At 39.7% G+C, this 20794-nt stretch overlaps 1 protein-coding gene across 3 annotated transcripts in view; it reads left to right on the forward strand.

Moving 5' to 3' along the window:
• LOC126293717 (activin receptor type-2A) overlaps nucleotides 1–20794 on the forward strand; it is a 110175-nt gene that overhangs the window by 63187 nt on the left and 26194 nt on the right. For all 3 annotated transcript variants that reach the window (XM_049987026.1, XM_049987027.1, XM_049987028.1), the window contains exons 7-8: nucleotides 8541–8685; nucleotides 11593–11772. In XM_049987026.1, the coding sequence (XP_049842983.1) occupies nucleotides 8541–8685; nucleotides 11593–11772 (325 nt within the window). The remainder of the gene's footprint in view (nucleotides 1–8540; nucleotides 8686–11592; nucleotides 11773–20794) is intronic.

The raw sequence follows: 20794 nt of genomic DNA on the forward strand, positions 1-20794 counted from the left end.
CAACACTGACCCTACGACTTATCTTAGAATCTAGATTAAGCAAGGGCAAACCTACGTTTCTAGCATTTGTAGACTTAGAGAGAGCTTTTGACAATGTTGAATGGAATACTCTCTTTCAAATTCTGAAGGTGGCAGGGGTAAAATACAGGGAGCGAAAGGCTATTTACAATTTGTACAGAAACCAGATGGCAGTTATAAGAGTCGAGGGGCATGAAAGGGAAGCAGCGGTTGGGAAGAAAGTGAGACAGGGTTGTAGCCTCTCCCCAATGTTATTCAATCTGTATATTGAGCAAGCAGTAAAGGAAACAAAAGAAAAATTCGGAGTAGGTATTGAAATCCATTGAGAAGAAATAAAAACTTTGAGGTTCGTCGATGACATTGTAATTCTGTCAGAGACAGCAAAGGACTTGGAAGAGCAGTTGAACGGAATGGATAGTGTCTTGAAAGGAGGATATGAGATGATCATCAACAAAAGCAAAACGAGGATAATGGAATGTAGTCGAATTAAGTTGGGTGATGCTGAGGGAATTAGATTAGGAAGTGAGACACTGATGATGGTCGAAGTAGAGAGGATATAAAATGTAGACTGGCAATGGCAAGGAAAGCGTTTCAGAAGAAGAGAAATATGTTAACATCGAGTATTGATTTAAGTGTGAGGAAGTCATTTCTAAAAGTATTTGTATTGAGTGTAGCCATGTATGGAAGTAAAACATGGACGATAAATAGTTTGGACAAGAAGAGAATAGAAGCTTTCAAAATGTGGTGCTACAGATGAATGCTGAAGATTAGATGGGTAGATCACATAACTAATCAGCAAGTATTGAATAGGATTGGGGAGAAGAGAAGTTTGTGGCACAACTTGACCAGAAGAAGGGATCGGTTGGTAGGACATGTTCTGAGGCATCAAGGGATCACCAATTTTGTATTGGTGGGCAGTGTGGAGGGTAAAAATCGTAGAGGGAGACCAAGAGATTCAGAAGCACTAAGCAGGTTCAGAAGGATGTAGGTTGCAGTAGATACTGGGAGATGAAGAAGCTTGCACAGGATAGAGTAGCGTGGAGAGCTGCGTCAGACCAGTCTCAGGACTGAAGACCACAACAACAACAACAACAACATGGGAGGAATGATCATACAAAGGAAAAAGATCTGATAAACATGGGCTCCAAAAGGCATACCTTAATAGCTATAAGCAGAAGAGATGTTTTTTCCAGTAGCAGAATACACAAATGCTTACAGCTCTAAAAGTATGTACTTTAGATCCCATATTGAGTAGAAATTTTTTTCGTGTTTTGTTCCATATGGAAATATGGAAAGCAAAGAGCTTGCAGTAGAACAGATTGGTTTCACAGCATCGAAGATGTGTAAGTGCTCATAGCTCCTAAGGTTTGCATTTTACAGCCCGTTTACACTAGACTTCTTTGCTTCAAATGATCGTTCTTATCACATGTGTGAATATTGACCGTTCCTCATGGGACACCCTATGTATAATTCCTGAGGTGATCATGAATACAATATCAGACTAATTATGGTGTGCACTGAGACATTTAAGCCATCATTCTTTCTGTGCTCCATATGCAGTTGAAATGCACTATGTGGTAAAAAGTATCTGGACACGTTCGTGAAAATGGCTTACAAGTTTGTGACATCCTCCATCAGTAATGCTGGAATTCAATATGCTGTTGGCCCACCCTTAGCCTTGATGACAGCTTCCACTCTCACAAGCATACAAGTCAGATGCTGGAAGGTTTCTTAGGGAATGACAGCCCATTCTTCGTGGATTGCTGCACTGAGGCGAGGCATTTATGTCGGTTGGTGAGACCTGACATGAAGCTGGTATTCCAAAACATCCCAAAGGTGTTCTATAGGCTTCATGTCAGGACTGTTTGCAGGCCAATCCATTACATTGTCAAGTACTGGAAGGTTTCTTGGGGAATGACAGCCCATTCTTCACAGAGTGCTGCACTGAGGAAAGTCATCGATGTCTATTTGTGAGGCCTGGCACGAAGTCAGCATTCCAAAACACCCCAAAGGTGTCTGTAGGATTGATGTCAGGACTCTGTGCAGGCCTGTCCATTCATCATGATCATTTTTCTGCTATATTAGCAGGTCGTTCACCTCTCCATTTTCTGCTATCCATTGCTTTCTTCTTAAGGCTGCTGTATGTTGTACCATCCATCGTGTCATCCAGTATCTGAAATCTCTTCCTTCCTCACTTCCTTTTCCCTTCTACATAACCTTCTAAAACTGTTTTTATCAGTCCATCATACTTTCTTAAAATATGCCCAATCCAATTTCTTTTTATTTTTTTTATTACATCTAGTAACTGTCTTTTCTCTCCCACTCTTTTCAGTACCTCTTCATTTTTTTACTCTGTCCATCCAACTTATTCTTTACATCCTCTGCCATGTCCACATCTCAAAAGCCTCTACCCTCTCTCTGTCTTGCTTCCTCCAAGTCCATGTTTCACTGCCATACAGAAGAACACTCCATACAAGACATTTTATTAGTCTCTTCCTGGGTTCTCTGTCCAGACTGCTGCAGAAATTCTCCTTTTCTTATAAAATGCCTCTTTCGCATTGCTATCCTTGTTTTAATTTCTGTGATGCACTTCTGGACAATGTCTATCCTGCTTCCAGGATAATACTTCTCTATTCGGCATAATTTTTATGCCTTTATTTCCTCCTAGTGCCAATACTTTTGTTTTCTTTGTGTTAATTTTCATTTCATATTTTTTTACATTAGCTTCAATGGTGTCCACCAAATTCTGTAATTCTTTTTCCCCTGTGGCTAGAAGGACCATGTCATCAGCAAACCTCAAACACCCTACTCTTCTTCCTCCAATTTCTACTCCTTTGTCATCTAATGAAAATTGACCAATCATATTTTCCAAGTAGAGGTTGAAAAGGGTAGGTGATAGACAGCATCCTTGTCTTAATCCTTTTCAGAGTCTGATCCAGTTTGTACTTTCTCCTCTCACTTTAACTGAGGCTTTTTGATTAAGATATAATGAGTTTACAAGTCTTCTGTTTTTCCAGTCCACTCTCTTTTCTCTCATTATAGTCATCAGCTTGTCCTAAACCACATTGTCAAATGTCTTTTCTATATCTATGAAGCACATAAATAGGTCTCTTACTTTTCAATAAACATTTCTCCCAAGATTTATAGGAGCCCTATTGCATCTCTGGTGCCTGTATTCCGTCTAAAGCCAAACTGCTCCTCGCCAATATTCTCCTTAATTACTTTTTCAAGTCTCTTATTAATTATTCTTAACATCACTTTGGCTGCATGTGAATTGAAGATGACCATCCTGTGCTCACTGCATTTCTAGTCCATTACAGGGATGTTATTGTCGTGTAACCACTCCGCCACTGGCCGTGCATTATGAACAGGTGCTCGATCTTGTTGAAAGATGCAATCGCCATCCCTGAATTGCTCTTCAATAGTGGGAAGCAAGAACGTACTTAAAACATCAATGTAGGCTTGTGCTGTGATGGTGCCATGCAAAATAACAAGGGGTGCAAGCCCCCTCCATGAAAAACATGCCCACACCATAACACCACCACCTCCAAATTTTACTGCTGGCACTACACAAGCTGGCGGATGATGTTCACCGGGCATTCGCCATACCCACACCCTGCTATTGGATCGCCACATTGTGTATCATGATTCGTTACTCCACATAACATTTTTCCATTGTTCGATTGTCCAATGTTTATGCTCCTTACACCAAGCGAGGCATTGTTTGGTATTTATCGGCCTGACGTGTGGCTTATTAGCAGCCGCTTGGCCATGAAATCCAAATTTTCTCACCTCTGTCATGGTACTTGCAGTGGATTCTGATGCAGCTTCGAATTCCTGTGTGATAGCCTGGGTAGATGTCTGCCTATGACACATTATGACCCTCTTCAACTGTCGGCGGTCTCTGTCAGTTTCCACTTGACTATCACATCAGAATCAGTGGACCTAGGGAGTGCCCCATTCTGCTCTCTCAAGATGTCTAGTGGCTACTGAGTTCGCTGACATGGAGTACCTGGCAGTAGGTGGCAGCACAATGCACCAGATATGAGAAACATATGTTTTTGGGACTGTCCAGATAACTTTGATCACATAGTGAAGGAATGAAAAACACTAATATTTGGGGACTCTGATTGATTATATCATTATAAATTGTATCATTTAAAAAGACTGAATAATTGAATTGAGTGACAACGTGGTATAATGAGAGTACTTCAATTCTTCTTGTACTTCTTTCTGTCCTCCAATTCTACTCCCCTCCCTCCATCCCTCCCCCCCCCCCTCCCCCCGCCCCACTCACACTCGCACGTACACATTCTCTGTCTCTGACACTGCTCCTTCTGTTCTCCCCTTCTTTCTCTCCTTCATTATTATTATTATTTTTATTGTTGTTATTATGAGGCAAACAACAGCTTGACGTATCAGATGTTAATAGTTCTACAATTTGAGATACCAGTTTCAGCTCCAGGAAGGATGTATCATTTCTTATTTTTGAAAATGCGGTGTGATTGGATGGATAAGAAAATCTATTCACCAAGCGGTGACAGGATAAAATACGAGGGTGGTTTGAAAAGTTCTAGGAATGGTATAGAAAAAAAGTACTTACATTACTGAAACTTTTTTTATTTTTCAATGTAGTCACCTTGTAGATTAGTGCACTTGGTCCAATGATGTTCCAATGCCTTGATCCAATCATGAAAATGAGTTTCCTCCAGGCCTGCAAAGTAATGGTCAACAACAGCTATCAATTCTTTGTTTGAAGTGGATCTTCATCCACCAAGAAAAATTTTCAGTTTTGGGAAAAGATGGAAGTCTAATGGAGCCATATCAGGTGAATAAGGCAGGTGTGGCAACAATTCACACCCTAGTTCGTGTAATTCTGCCACGGCGATGGCACATGTGTGGGGGCGAGCATTGTCATTATGGAAGATGACTTACTTTCTTGCTAACCCTGGCCTTTTTTTGTGTATCTTTTGTTGCAGTTTGTCCAGGAAGTAAGATAGTATTCTCCAGTAATTGTTTGCCCAGTGGGGAGACAATCTACAAACAAAATCCCTTTCACATCCCAGAACACTGATGCCATGACCTTTCCCGCCAAAGGAATTGTCTTTGCTTTTTTTGGTGGCAGAGACTCAGCATGTTTCCACTGCTTTGACTGTTGTTTTGTCTCTGGGGTGTAGTAGTGTACCCAAGTTTCATTTGTGGTCAAAAACCGGCACAAAAAATCGTGTTCATTTCTCCATAAACAGGCCAAACATTGTTCCGGTATGCCCATTCTTGTGCTTTTATGATCCAGGATCAAGAGTAATGGCACCCATCTTGTAGACATTCTTTTTTTTTTCATTTCTAATTCTTCTGTTAAAATATGATATACCCTTCCAGATGACATCTGGCAAGCATGAGCAATTTCACACATTTTCAATCGGTGATCCTCCATAACCATTTTGTGCTCTTTTGCAATGATTTCTGGGGTAGTGACACATCTTGGCTGACCACTGCGCGGATCATCATCTAAGCTCTCCTGGCCAAATTTAAATTCATTTGTCCACTTGGTAACAGTTGAATATGAAGGAGCAGAGGCCTCCATTGTGTTATGGAAATCGGCATGAATGTCCATTGCTTTAATACCTTTCTTTGCGAAGTATTTAACCACTACTCGAATCTCGATTTATTTATTTATCTATTTATTTATTTTCCATCTTCGCAAATCACCATGCGGAAACAACAATTGAGCCATGTCACCACCACAGCTCTCTTCCGAGAGCATTGACGTGGCATATGTTTACAGGCAACACTCCAACGGTTATCAAGTGAACAACTCATTGTGCTAGCACCGCCCTGTCGTGGAGATTCGGAGATTTTTTCAAACCACCCTCATACATGTAAAGATATTGAAATTTGCAAGCTTTTGGAGCCAGTGACTCCTCCTTCTGACAGAAGGGTTGAAGGGGAAGGAAGAGGAGTGAAGGAAAAAGATTGGTGAGGTTTAGGGAATGGGGAGCGTTTGGAAAAGTCGCACAGAACCCCAGAACAGGGGAAAATTACTGGACACATAAGTAGGAGCATGTTGTGGCTGTGTGTAGCAATCCAATAGTATGCGACAACTCGTGGAGGTAGCAGAAACATGTTGCTGCACTGAAAAACAGTTCAGTTTTGTGTGTGTGTGTGTGTGTGTGTGTGTGTGTGTGTGTGTGTGTGTGCAGGGGGGGGGGGGGGGGGGGGAGAGCATGGTGAGCCCATACTACCTGTTGCGTAGGTTGTAAAGAGTACTGAAATTTTTTTGAATTTTAATTACAAAGAAGGAACTGGATGACATGGATTGTGATGAATCTGACACAACAAAGCCAGGATAAAAAAAAGCCAAGGAGGAAGCAAATGACAGCTTAGAATAATTTCAAGAGAGATGCCATTCATCATCGTATATGTAACTATTATAAGAGAAAAGAGCATGCAACACTTCCTAAACTATCTGTGTTGATTAAGGAAGACAGTCATCTTAATGGCGGTAAATTTTCATTGTTTTTGGCACTAAAGGACAAAGGCTTCATTCAGTTGCCAATTTATTAATGAACAAAAAAATGTTGATTGGAAAGACATATTGCATGGCAGTGAGATTTCTGACAAGGATGAGAGGTATGACCTTGTAATCTACCCCTACCTCACATCATTTGTTGATTGTCACTGTTTTTATGGTTAACTCTTTTAACAAGTTTTGAGAAGAGTAAGATTTACAATAAACTTTTTACTTATCTTCTTTTCTCGTAGTTGGCTGCAGTTCTTCACATGCTGATTCTTGAAGCTGAAATTTTTTGATGTTATAGGTTCTCATGGTTCCAATTGAAATAATAAGTTTTGAAGTAAGCCTGTTCATATTTTTCATTTTCTTCACGATAATTTATTCTCTCACATTTTTCTGTATCACACTGTCTATTGACTTTTTACACTAACAAAGCTGAAATCACATTCTTATTCCAAATTACTGAAACATGTCTAATCACATCAGAGGCATGCCCCCGACTATCTCACTCTCCAGTACTAACAATATTCCAAAGGGTTTACAAATTCTCTTGACAAATGAGTTTCTATTAATTCATATTATTATTTTACAAATGAATCCATAAATAAACATAATACACAGAACTAAATTGCATAATTAGTAATAGAAATTTTAAGTGTGCCAAATACTTCATAATTTCAAATGTTTCTAAATGAAAATAATTTCATCTGTCCTTTCAGAGCTAGTACATATCAATTGTAACAAAGAAAATAAAGCTATTTCTTTTTTCAGGTTTTAACCTGAAAAATAATACATTGTGTACGAAATCATATGAAATTCTCTTAGAAAAACAGCTGAGATAATATTAACCTATTCAAAATTCGAAAATATTTTTGGTATTGACTACTTCTGATGATCAAACGTAATGCTAGAAGAGGATGTCCCTTTACAACTTTCAGTAATTTGTGACTGGGTGAACCTTGGATCAACAGTAGTCATTTATTATGTAAAGGGGCAAGTGGATCCACCGAGGGGACAACAGCAGTGCCTTAAAAGGGGGGGGGGGGAGTTCTTGTACTGTGTGCCAGTACATTATAAAGTCTTGTGCTAAACGTCTTTTTTTTTTCCTTTCAAAAGTACAGGTGATTATCATGTAGTATAGGTGATTATCATGAAGGGATAAATAATGTAGTTTTTCAGAAGTGTCTTGAAAAATCGCTTGTAACAAATCTCACAAAACTGTGAGTTGTATTCACTATAAGACCGGAATCAGGGCATCAGGGGAGGATGAAATTGGTTGAAAAGATGGCATAATGACCTGAGAGAAAATTTAATGAAAGGCTAATTGTTTTAAATTGAGGGGAAAAAAACTGACCCCACATTTTTAAAAGACAGAGGCATGAAATTATTCAGCTGCATGAATATAATTTTCATTTGAATACATTAACGGTGTATGTACTGAAATAAAGAAATATGTTGTTACAAACGATAAAAAGCTTACATTCTCTGAAGTTGAGAAACTCCTTGTGGAGGTTATGTATCGAGTGACTAGTGAGACATGGTGGGAAATAATAAATAGTGCTATAGGTGTCAACAAAAAGGCAGCCAAAATCAAAAGACGCTGTGGAAGCTGTAATTGTGTACGTGGGAGGGAGCAATGATGTTCACGCAGTTTGAGGTGGGGAACTGTTAGCAGTCAGATCCTGACATCGATACGAGTGGAATTTTTTTCATCGCCACAACAACACCACAGCCAGGAATTAAAAAGAGAGAAGGCGGTGTTGTGAATGTTGTACAGCGTTCTGGAAATAGTTGGCATATCCATACCTTGAGATATTTTGGAATACTAGATACTGAATAGTTCTTTGCAGTTTCTTTACTTTACTACATTGGGACTAATAACTGTAAATAAATTACACTTAGACATTTGGCCTGAACATTGTTACCTTTTTTTGCTTTTGTGGTAAATCAGCCGATCTGGTCTTTTTTCCTGTGATGCTTCAGAACAAGTGCTCCTGTGTTGTTTCAGGGGCCTTATGCACCTGCATGAAGAGATCCCATCCCCCAGGGGAGATCTTCACAAGCCAGCTGTCGCGCACCGAGACTTCAAGTCGAAGAACGTTCTCCTCCGTGCTGATCTCTCTGCGTGTGTTGCCGACTTTGGACTGGCACTGGTACGTTTTGTTTCAGAGAGATTGTTGGTATGCAATTGTTTTTATTCCAGTACAGTATGCTCAGGACAGCCTCATGTTTGTCGTTTGACTGATTTCATTTGTGACATACCCTGAATGACTTGCAGTGATTTTTCAGGTAGTATAATGTGTATAACACCAAAGACTTTTTCATGTCTAATTGACAGATCTAGGGTTCTTGATCGAAGTAACCTGACTTAGAAGTTGTAATTTATTCACTCCAGGTATGACAAACAAATTCAGAACTTCCCATAACAATCAGTAGAACATAGCATTCAAATTCATGTTTGTCACTCGGTATACTTATCTTTATTTACCAACATAATTACAGTTGTAATTTTTTAGTGACATTAGTTTTGCGACTAAATTACAGAATCTACCATCTTCTCTCGTTTCTCTTCTTTTAACATTTTCTTTACTTACTAAGTGCTTTAACATTCACCCACTGGAATTTGCAAATTAATTAGTGCATTCATGTTTTCTGTAAGTGTGACTTTCGTAAAACTGATGTATTTTTTGGAAAATTATATTAATTATGTTTGCTTATTATTGATCAATGTATTAACTTCTCTCTTTACTGAATAACAACTATAAATGAAAGAAAAATTACAGAGGAATAATCAAAATTGAAAAGTATCAATGCAGAACTAAAAGGCAGTATGGAGACCAAAAGATTTGCAAATATGAAACATACACGTGTATCACATTCTCCAGTACTAAAAAAACCTGTTTTATATCACAGTTTGGTAGCATACTATAGTAATTAGCAAAGTTTACTCACCGCAGACAAATAGTGAAATTTCAAAGTGCCAGTGAGAAGCCTTTGGTCCTGTCCTGTTAGCACAGTGTCATTTCAGTCAGAGGTGCCATCCAGATAGCATCATCAGAAGCAATGACTACCAGTCAGTTGTCACTGACAGGGTTTATGTGGCAGCACTAAACTTCATTCATGTTACCGCTGGCAAACTTTGCAACTTCATTGCTACGCATCATTCGCTTATGCTCTCACTGTACGGAAGTGTCGTATGTTTCCAAAGTGTGATGAGGTACACAGAGTCAAAATGAGTCGTATAATAAGTATAGGAATTTTTTGTGGCCTCTAAGACAATCCCAGAAGAGACAAAATATTATTTGCGCTGCAGACTGTAACATCAACGGCGTGTGGTGTTTCACTCAGAACTGTACAAAGAGTATGTGTAGAAGCATGGGAATGGGGCCCTGTCCTCAGGAAACAAAGTTTCAGTCCCCGAGGAAATATATTAGTGGAAGAACTGCCACTGACTTGGACGATTTCCAGGAAGACTGCATTCATCGTACTGCATTGGAATTTTACGACAGTGTCTATAATCGCTCCATTCAAAAGGTGGCAGATATTTTGCTTTATGAGGCTGACTTCACTGGAGGCTGCCTTTCTATTGGGAAACTATTAAAATGTGTGAGATACAGGAACAGAAACTGCAACAATGGAAGAAACAATCTGATGGAGAGATCCAATATTCTAGCAGCTAGGGCGACTTGTGTGAAAAAATTATTCATCGTCAAGATTCAAAGAGCAGTGGCAGTTTCAAAATGATGATTGGCAAAGGCAACAGACTTACTGTCTCCCGGGATCGTTTGAATATGGTTTTATCAAAAGTGGAAAGCAGATATTTACAGCTAGCAAATCTGATTATTCTCGTCAAGAGATGACTAGCGATGTAACTGAACATCAGGGTTTAGAAGGCTACAGTCACAGGTAACACCAGTTATCATGAGAGAGAGAGAGAGAGAGAGAGAGAGAGAGAGAGAGAGAGAGAGAGAGAGAGAGAGAGAGAGAAGAGAGAAGAGAGAGAGAGAGAGAACTAGAACTAGACAGGTTGCCCTCTTACTCATTGCCAATACAATTTGAAAGGAAATGTATGGTCCCTAGTGAAAGAAGAGATCACAGGCAAAAATTTATGCTTCAGAATGAGAGATGTGAGAACTTACTCGAGGAAGCCACTAAAAGATGTTACTTGGAAGATCGGACTGAGTGAATTTGCCACATAGAAAGTATGCATCCAAGAAAATTTCATTGGAAACATAGTTATTGCTGAGCATTTAAGCAAAAATAAATTCCACTAAATGAATTACATTTCCTTTTTCTTCCTCTCTCCAAAGTGACAAACACTGTTCCCTGTGAACACTTCGTCTCTCTTTTTTATTCCTTTCTCTCTCCTCCAAAGAAATTATCGTTGTAAGGCAGAACAGCCACTGGGTGTACAGTACCTGTGCTGACACATTTGTCAAAGGAATGCTTAGTGATCAGAAGATCTGTGTTTTCTGCTCTGTATGGAAGTCTAAACTAACATTCAAATGTGAGGGTTGCATAAATTCACATAATAAAAATTGAAATAGCTTTGTAATGTGTGTGATATTTAATTGTGTATTTTGCTCTAGTACACCTTATAAATGAAACAAGAATACATTAATAAAGGCTCAGACATATAACAATGGCTGCTATTTCACTACAGTATTTTCTAAACATTCTCTCGACAAAGGTTTTGCATTTTTAATAAATTGTCTGCTTCAGGCTATAAAATCTGTATTTCAGTGTGCTATGTGCCAATTACAATTGTTGTGTCATTTACAAGTGAGTATCTTGCAACACATTGTGTATACACGTGTAGGACGTGGTGTCCAGTGGCACAGTTTGCCAGGGTCAGCTTAACATCCATAGGCCTTTGAGCCAATGGTTTCCAACTTCTGACGAGTGAGGTGTAAGACAAGAACGTGAGTGGTGGATGGGTACAGAGGAGCTGGAGGAAACTCTTTCTGTACTTGCCCCTCCAGCTGCCAGTTTTTCTGCTCCGTAGTATGAGAAAAAATGTGGACACTTTGAACTTTATTGAGCAAAAAATTATTTTTCAGATTTTTGTGCCTGGGAAACCCTGTGGAGACACTCACGGCCAGGTGGGAACGCGCCGCTACATGGCACCGGAGGTACTCGAAGGCGCCATAAACTTCTGCCGCGACTCGTTCCTGCGCATCGACATGTATGCGTGTGGCCTGGTGCTGTGGGAATTGGCGTCGCGGTGCACTGGCCCTGACGTAAGTTGGCAGAAAGCTGTAAGGCAGCATCAACATACAAAAAAATTGCTGCACACTATGTAAACGTGTTGTCCCAGTGCCCGAAAGTTTTACTGATAACTGCCTGGGGGCAGTAGGGGAGGGAGGTGGAGGGGCAGAAAAACGTGTTTCTGATTTTGGTGAGATTGGGCACATTTGGAGAATTTGCAGCAAATATTGTGTCTGTGTTGTTATGCTAATGAGCTACGTCAACACTCCTAGACTATGAAGCATTGTTGGTCTTGTGCCTGTATTTATAGCCAAGTTCAACTCCCAGTGCCCCTTATGAAGTTTGATGCTCATTTGTTTTTCTGAGTCTGGACTATTTTTCTGTGAAACAAAAGTTCCCTCTTTGCTTTCTAGTTCTGGAGGACAAAGCATTTTCCAGCTCTGGTGGGTAAGTTGGCTGCTGAGCTCTTCATATACTGGGTACTGGACCCAAGCCTTGTTTAAACTGTAACCTCTATCTTAAGTTTATTATGTTCTTTGACATCTTTATCTGGATACATATATTAATTACTCTGTATCAAAAACTTGTCATTTGCACCACAATACTGGTCTCTTCATGTTTAATTTCTAGAGTGTGTTCGAGGCAGAGTATGGTGTCAGCTGATTCTCCCAGTTGTTTTAGTTAGGTGTGTCGCTGTTGTTCCTTACACCTCTCCTCGACTTGTTAGTAGTCTGCCTCATGTAAGATGTATTACATTCACACAGTACATGCTTTTGGATAGATCATCTTTTAGCATCACAAATAAGCCTTTTTGTCTTTATTGACTGAAGTGTCCACAGAAGAGGTTGAGACTGGGGAAGAAAAGTAGAAGCTAAGAACTGCTTATCTACTCTATGCTGTCTCACTCTTCACAATGGTAGATAGACATTTACAGAAACATTACATCCAGTCAAGCAAATGTGACATGTCTTGCTTGGGTGGTGCAGACAAAAGGAGAGTTGTGAAACTATCTAGCAAATCAGCTTTCCCCAAGCACTGCCTCAAATACAATCATAAAATGAAATATGAGAAGGCAAGTACTGTAGTGCAAATGCCAAGTACCTGGGGCACATTAATTAAGGAGATAATCCAAATAAAGATGTCAGTAAACCTAAAAACTGGAACACAGGTTGCTGTATAAAAACAAGGTTTGGGATTTGGCACCCAATTTATCATGATCTTACCAACAATCTCTCACACCAGAGCTGGTAAACATTAAGGCTATACATGTGTCATGGAATAACAGTATGGGCTCTGAAAAGCAAATGATCATCAAAGTGTGTAGTGCGCACTGGGAGTCAAACTGAACTGTAGTGGAACAACACCAGCAACACTTCACTATCTAGTTGGGTCCAGGCAGTGAGTACACATAATAGCACAGCTCACAGCATGTAAAGAAGTTGTCAAAATATTGTGCAATAGTCTGTTTATTGTGGTCCTTTAATACACTTGTGGACAGAAACAATCCCAGCAGCTTGTATAAAACAGGTATGTAGAGGTTGCACTCTGAATACTGAACTGTATTCACTTCTCATTTGCATTAGATACTAGAATGATTTATTGAGCTTCAAGGGAGGTAGGGACTTGAAAATGTTGCAGAAACAATAACAAGACAAGATACATTAAAAAATTAAGTTTTAATAATTAAAGTTTTATTGCCATGAAGCCAAAAGAGTAATTTATCCTTATAGCTGATACATTCATTGATGGAGAATTTAATGATTGTGTTGGTATTTTAAAAACTTTATTCTGTGTATTTTTTCATCTCAGTTACAAAATAAAAGTAAACAACATAACATTTTTAAACAGTGATTTATAATGAAGTACCATTTTTTACTAAAAACGTTGTGAACCTGAGAGTATGTGTACATTAATAATAAACAGATTTAGACCTCAATCTATGAGTAACATCAATATTATTACATATGGATGTCCAGTGTCCTTAACCACACCACAGCTTCCTCACTGGCCTGATACATCTCCTCCATTGAACCATTGAGCCTTCGAAGTGGGCAGTCCACAACAATGTGGCTGATAGTCTGAGGCACATCTGCACACTCCAGTTGCAGAAAGAGCTATTGGCAATCTTCCACTTGTGCTTCCAAAACTGACATCTGCCATGTTGAGTTGTTACCCGGTTAAGTGATGTCCAGATTTTCCTGGTTTGGTTGAAACAGGGGGGAGGGGGGGGGGATTGCTTGGTTGGGTGAGAGATCAGTCCAGATCTGTCTGGATTTGAAGACAGCCAGTTGCTGCACCAAGCTTCATTTTCTGTAAACTGATCTTGGGCCAGCTTCTTCCCTAGAATCCAAGAAGGGTTCCGTGATTTCAGCCTAAGATCTACATGTAGACAGTCTTCAAGTATTGGTGTGAGGGTTGTCACAGCAGTTATGCCATTCTTTCTTCATTGCTAATGCTCTTTGGAGATGAGGAAGTGGAATGTTAGAAAGTACCGGTAGCCACTTCTGCGGAGTAGACTCAATGGTGCCTGATATAATCCTCATTGTGTCATTCAGCCAGACATCTACCTTCTTTGTATGGGTACTGTTAAGCCGTACTGGACTGCAGTGTTCAGCTACTGGGTTTACTAGGGCATGTGCTGTAGTTCTGAAATTAGATGCAGTGGGACCCCGACCTGTTTGTGTGAGTTTGTGTAGAATGTTGTTATGGCTTTTGATTGTAGCAGATGTTTTGCTTAGATGTGCACTGAAGGTCAAGGATCGATCCAAGATGTCTTCTAGATATTTAGGGTGTGGATCGAACTTCAGCAGGTGGCCACGATATTGAACTTGAGGAACATAGTTGGCTTGCCTGTTGCTCAGATGGAAGCTGCTGATCTCTGTTTTCGTTATGTTTGGTTTCAGTCTCCAGGTTTTGAAGAACTTGTCCTCGAGTCTCTTACGGTCTTCGGTGAGCACGGTTTCTGCTGCTGCGAAGTCATTGGGCTGGGCTATCAGTGCGAGGTTGTCAGCGTATATAAAGTTTCTAGCAGTGGGTATATCCGCAGTGTATATGTTGAAGAGCAATGGGGCAAGGACCAATCCTTGTGGTAACCCATCATTCTGTTTGTAAGGTCTGCTTATGTTGCCATTTAGGTGCACTTCAGTGGCTCTGCTGGCCAACATGTTGTTCAGGAGGGTGTCAAGTTTTTTGCAGGTGATTATTTTAAGGAATTTTAGGAGCATCGCTTTTCGCCAAACTGTCTCATACACTGATGATGTCAGGTCCACAAACACTGTTACAATCTTCTTGCGATCCTGAAACCCTCTCTCTATGTGACTTATTAGTAGGGCCAGTACCTGCGCTTTGGTCTAAAGCCAGCTTGCTCTACTGGTATGTTATTTAGGGCTGTAGCCGAGATTCTATTATATATTATTCTTTCCAGCAGCTTACAGCAGACACTCAGGGAGGCAATAGCCTTATAATCTTCTGCATTATCTCTGTTTTTCTCTGGTTTCAGTATTGTGACAATTTTAGCTCTTTTGATTATTGGTGGTAGCTGTTCATTGCCTCTATATGTGACAATTGCCACTTACTACAGTTTGCCACAGAATGTATTGAATTTATGTTATGTATGATGTTAGGAGAGCCAACAGTTTTGCTCTGTAGGAAACTTTAAATTTTTTCACATTATTTGTGCAACTATACTATTAATGATAGAAAATAATTTGTCAGGTGTTACAAGAACACCGGTGATAAATAAGCCAACATGAGGCACAGTGTAATGCAGTAAGAACAAATTCTTGATTTTATATCAAATATCTTGTCTCATGGATCACATTGTGTTGGATAATGAAGATCTGAGATACATAAAAGTGTGACGACATAAATAGAATTGTCCATTCCAAACATAACCTAAATACAGATATGTGGCTTGTGAAAATGTGCAAATAATGTGTTAAATAAATAGCAGATTTGGTGTTAACGTTTAAAAAAGTGTCTTTTTTTCAATATTTGAGAGCTGCAAGACATACTGTACTGAAAACATTTAGGGTTGCAAGCACCAAACAAGAGTAAATGAAACTAAAATAGTAAGTTGTTAAGAGATATGAAAATGAGTGACTTCCAGTCAAGATTACTGAATTGAAGGAGTAAATTACTACAGGAACAAATTCTTGATTTACTCCGAGGTAAATTTGTTTACTCCATAACTGGCGGAGACGACTCACAAAGAGTATGCTACTATGTTAGTACCTTAAGCAGGAAGTAAGGCCAAAATTTACTTGTAAGCAGTAGTAGGAGTAAAGTTGGAGAGTAAGGTGTGTTCTTTGGTTTCTGCATATTAAGTACGAAATTCAGTGGATTACGTGGACTACGAAGAATGTATTGAAATGGAGGAAGAAGTTGATGTCCCAAGGATAATGGTTTTAAGGGAGAGAAGAGACCCATTTGTGATGTTTAGTGACAGTGATTTCAGAGAGTGGTTTGAGTTCCGTAAGGATTCTGTTGACTTGCTGATTTGTGTGCTGGAGTAGTAACTGCAGCCATAATTCTGGCAGGAACCATGCTTTGTTTCCTAGACTGCAACTCCTTTGTGGTCTGTGAACCTTTCGCACAGGTGCTTACCACATCGTAGCAGGAGATCTCATTAACGTACATCGTATTACTGCTGGAAGAGCTTTTAACAGTGTGATAAGCAATTTATTTGCCGTAAAGCCACTGTGTGTGTTACTGTCTGGGAGCCAAGAAAGTATGAGGTCTGTTCAAAAAATTCTGGAACATTCATAATTTTGTGCCAGTGGTGTGTTGGAGCAAAATATGATTGACATACCTGCACATACCTGTATGTAATGTCACTGCAACAAGTTTCCTTGTTGTATATCTGTTACTTCTTGTTCAGTAGTGAATTGATTAAAATTTTGTGTTGCACAGTTTGCAAATTTCATTATGGCAGAGTAAAGGAGCAACACGTGTGCATTAAATTTTGCATGAAACTCAAGGAAGCCTTCATAGAGACACACCGAATGATGCAGTTAGCTTACGGGGATGAGTACTTAAGCCATACTCGGTGTTACAAATGGTTCACATGGTTTAAAAACGGCCATGCGAAATCATGCCCTTCGATTTCTGCCGATGACGCTCATGTCAGGACGTCAACGAAATTGTGCATGCCGATCGAAAGTCTGAGAGACTGCAGAAGAATGTAACATTTCAGTTGGATCATGTCGTGATATCCTGACACAGCATGTTGGAATGCATCGAGTTGCCGCCAAGTTCGTCCCACGGCTCAAGACCACGACTGAAGACCAGAAAGCCCACCTTGAAATCTGTGAAGAGCTTTTGGATCATCCAAATGAGAATGAGGTGTTTCCTTAAGAGACTCATTGCTGGTGATGAGACATGGGTCTACAGTTACGATGTTGAGACACAGGTTCAATTTTCGTAATGGTTCGTCAAAGGTTCTCCAATGCCAAAAAAAAGTTTGACAGATCAGGTCAAATATAAAAGCCAAGCTCGTAGTTTTCTTTGACATTGAATTCGTGCCATAGTGGCAAATTGATGATAGTATCACCTAGATGTGTTGAGACGCCAATGAGAAAATGTGAGAAGGAATTGGCCTGAAATGTGGTGAGACAGTTCATGGCTCTTGCATCACAATAGCGCACCTGCACATTCATCCCTGTTGGTGCGTGACTGTAGTACAAAAAATGAAATCACTGTGCTGCCTCATCCAGCATACTCTCCAGACCTGGTCCCTGTGGACTTTTTTTCATTTCCAAAGTTGAGAACCCCTCTGAAAGAACGAAGATTTGCAATGATAGATGAGATAAAATTCGTAGGCAGCGTTTCAAACAATCCAGCAAGAGGCGTACCAAGACTGCTTCCAGAAGTAGAAACAGCAATGGAAGTGGTGTATCAATTGTGGAAGAGAGTATTTTGAAGGAGACGTGCACAATAAGTAAAATATATGCATAGAAAAATATTGTGGACAGATTTCTGGAATTTTTCGGACAGACCTTGTACATCAAGGAACAGAAGGAAATTCTATGAAATTGGTGGATTCCCGAATGTCATAGGGCCCACAGATTGTGTACATGTACCCATACTCTGTCCCTCTAGAGCACAAGCATAACTATGCAGAAATTGCAAGAATTTCTTTTCTATCAATACACAGATCATCTGGGGTACTAATATGAAGATTTTGATGTGGTAAGCTGTTGGCCAGGTTCCACACATGATGCATGCATTTGGGACAATCGTAAAGTTGCTGCAGAATTTGAAAATGGTATGATAGGTTGCTTGTTGGAGATAATAGATATGCTCTCTCCAAACATCATAATGACTATTGTGTTTTGACCTCACACAGGGGCTGAAGGATGCTACAACTGAGCTGATATTGCTACCAGATATGTAATGGAATGTACATTCAGTGTTCAGAAAAAATCCCATAACTTCCACTTAAAGATTATGCTCTTCCTCCAGGATTTCTCTTTGTCTTTCAATAAACGGCATTTTTGCATTATGTTCCTCTCATATTAAATGCATTTTTTAAAAAATGAAACTCATCTACATTTTTCCAACAATTCCCGGTTCTTCACTGCAACTGCATGTCGTCTGTCCATTATTATTATTATTATTATTATTATTGGTGCATCTTCTGATAACTTCCCACCAGAGAATGGAAGCTGAGACTTGTGACTATGGGATAAAGGTTCACTTTCAGCTGTTTCATTGCCATTTTCAGAGTAGCTACCATCAATGTTGCTAGAAAGGCTCACATTATTTTCAGTTGTGTCATTGTTGTTAACTCTAGTTATCCCCTCAAAAACATATGGGGTCATATCAACAACCATTTGGCTTATTTTGTCTTCCTTCGTCTCTGCTATTCCACTGCCAGTTTGTAATTTTTATCGATTATGTTTAGCTTTCATTGTCTTTGCTTTTGCTTTCATATCCTTCCACATTACTTTAAGCTGCTCTTGTGATGTTTAAGAGCTTTTGTGTTGTATTCAACATGTATTTCTTCCCAAGCATCTTTTTTTTTCCTTTTTAGGATATTCTTACTGTGCTGTTCAGATTCAATAGTAGTTACGTACTTTTTCATTGTTTCAGCAAACTGCTCTTTTTCATTTTCTGGAATTTCTTTGAACATTTCTTGGCCACCTCCATATTGCTGTTAGCTCGTATCTAAAGCTGCAGGTCCCTCTTACATTAACACATGTCACCTGCTTGTAATGGATGGTGGTAGTTGTACATCACACTATAATGATATTATTGTCAAAAAGTGATGTATTAATGCCAGCAGTAAATATTTTCCTAGAGGAAATGGAAATGCCTGTGCTAGCAGTAGGCTGGAATAGCTTACCGTATTTACTCGAATCTAAGCTGCACCTGAAAAATGAGACTCGAAATCAAGGAAAAAAAATTTTCCCTAATGTAAGCCGCACCTGAAATTTGAGACTCGAATTCAAGGGGAAACTTTGTTTCGATTTGGAGGAGCGGCCATAAACTTTTCTCTCCCCTTGAATTCGAGTCTCAAATTTCAGGTGCGGCTTAGATTAGGGAAAATTTTTTTTATACGGGTACCCTTCCTTCTTCACGTGTTTCGTCTTGTTTGAATTCATTGCTTGGTTTTCTTTGATCTGATAAATGTCGTTCTCTTTGTTATAGGTGTTTACGTCACTAAGCTGAAAATGCCTTATTGCACTGTGTCATCCATTGTTTGTCGCATTCTGAAGATGAATGTTTATGACCTGCCGCCGATCGCGGCATGGCTTGCTTAAAAGTGCACACTGCCCCTGCTTACAATTTTTAAAAAAAGAGAATCATCTCATTAGCAAAACAATGGCAAGAGAGTGCTATTTGTTGTTACTTACACTGCTGCTTTCTTTGATAATGATCAACAAGAACCAAATAATAGACTGCGTATGATAGATGATGATCTGAACGAGAGTTTAGCGAAAATTTTTCTCCGTTTGAAAATCTTTGCAGGCGCCTCTTTAGTACATTACATTCTGCACAGAAATTAGTCATCTTAGATTTAAAAATCTAGTCAATTGCCGTGCTTCATTTCTGCCTGTATCACTATCAGGGATAAGCATAATAAAGTAGAAAGAAACTTCCACATGGGAAAAATATATTAAAAACAAAGATTCCAAGACTTACCAAGCGGGAAAGCGCCGGCGGACAGGCACATGAACAAAACACACAAACACATACACAGAATTACTAGCTTTCGCAACCGATGGTTGCTTCTTCAGGAAGGAGAAGGAAAGACGAAAGGATGTGGGTTTTAAGGGAGAGGGTAAGGAGTCATTCCAATCCCGGGAGCGGAAAGACTTCCCTTAGGGGAAAAAAAGGACAGGTGTACACTCGCGCGTGCACACGCACACGCACACACACACACACACACACACACACACACACACACACACACACACACACACACACACACACACATCCATCCGCACAAACACAGTGGATGTGTGTGTGTGTGTGTGTGTGTGTGTGTGTGTGTGTGTGTGTGCGTGCGAGTGTACACCTGTCCTTTTTTTCCCCTAAGGGAAGTCTTTCCGCTCCCGGGATTGGAATGACTCCTTACCCTCTCCCTTAAAACCCACATCCTTTCGTCTTTCCCTCTCCTTCCTGAAGAAGCACCCATCGGTTGCGAAAGCTAGTAATTCTCTGTGTGTGTTTGTGTGTTTTGTTCATGTGCCTGTCTGCCGGGATAAGAATAATACTTATATAAACATGACATGATATGTATATTCTTCCGCATTTTCTGTTGTCTCACTCTAGTTCGTAGTTTATTAGGCAGACAGGATTTAAATGAGATAGCAGCAAACACAAAACAATACATGGTAGCATGTTTATATTCATATTATTCTTACGGTGAAGAGAATACTGCATGTGATTCACAATTCATAAAAGTTCCTATTAGCAACCATCTCTTCTCACAAGTAGGAAAAAATTCAGAAAGTAGAGTTGGCCATGTTGACAAACATCCCAAACAGTCTTGCCATTGGATTTTCATAGTACATTGAAATGCTGCTACATTCGAAGATGAACAATACG

Source organism: Schistocerca gregaria, chromosome 10, assembly GCF_023897955.1.
Source record: "Schistocerca gregaria isolate iqSchGreg1 chromosome 10, iqSchGreg1.2, whole genome shotgun sequence".
NCBI classification, from domain to species: domain Eukaryota; kingdom Metazoa; phylum Arthropoda; class Insecta; order Orthoptera; family Acrididae; genus Schistocerca; species Schistocerca gregaria.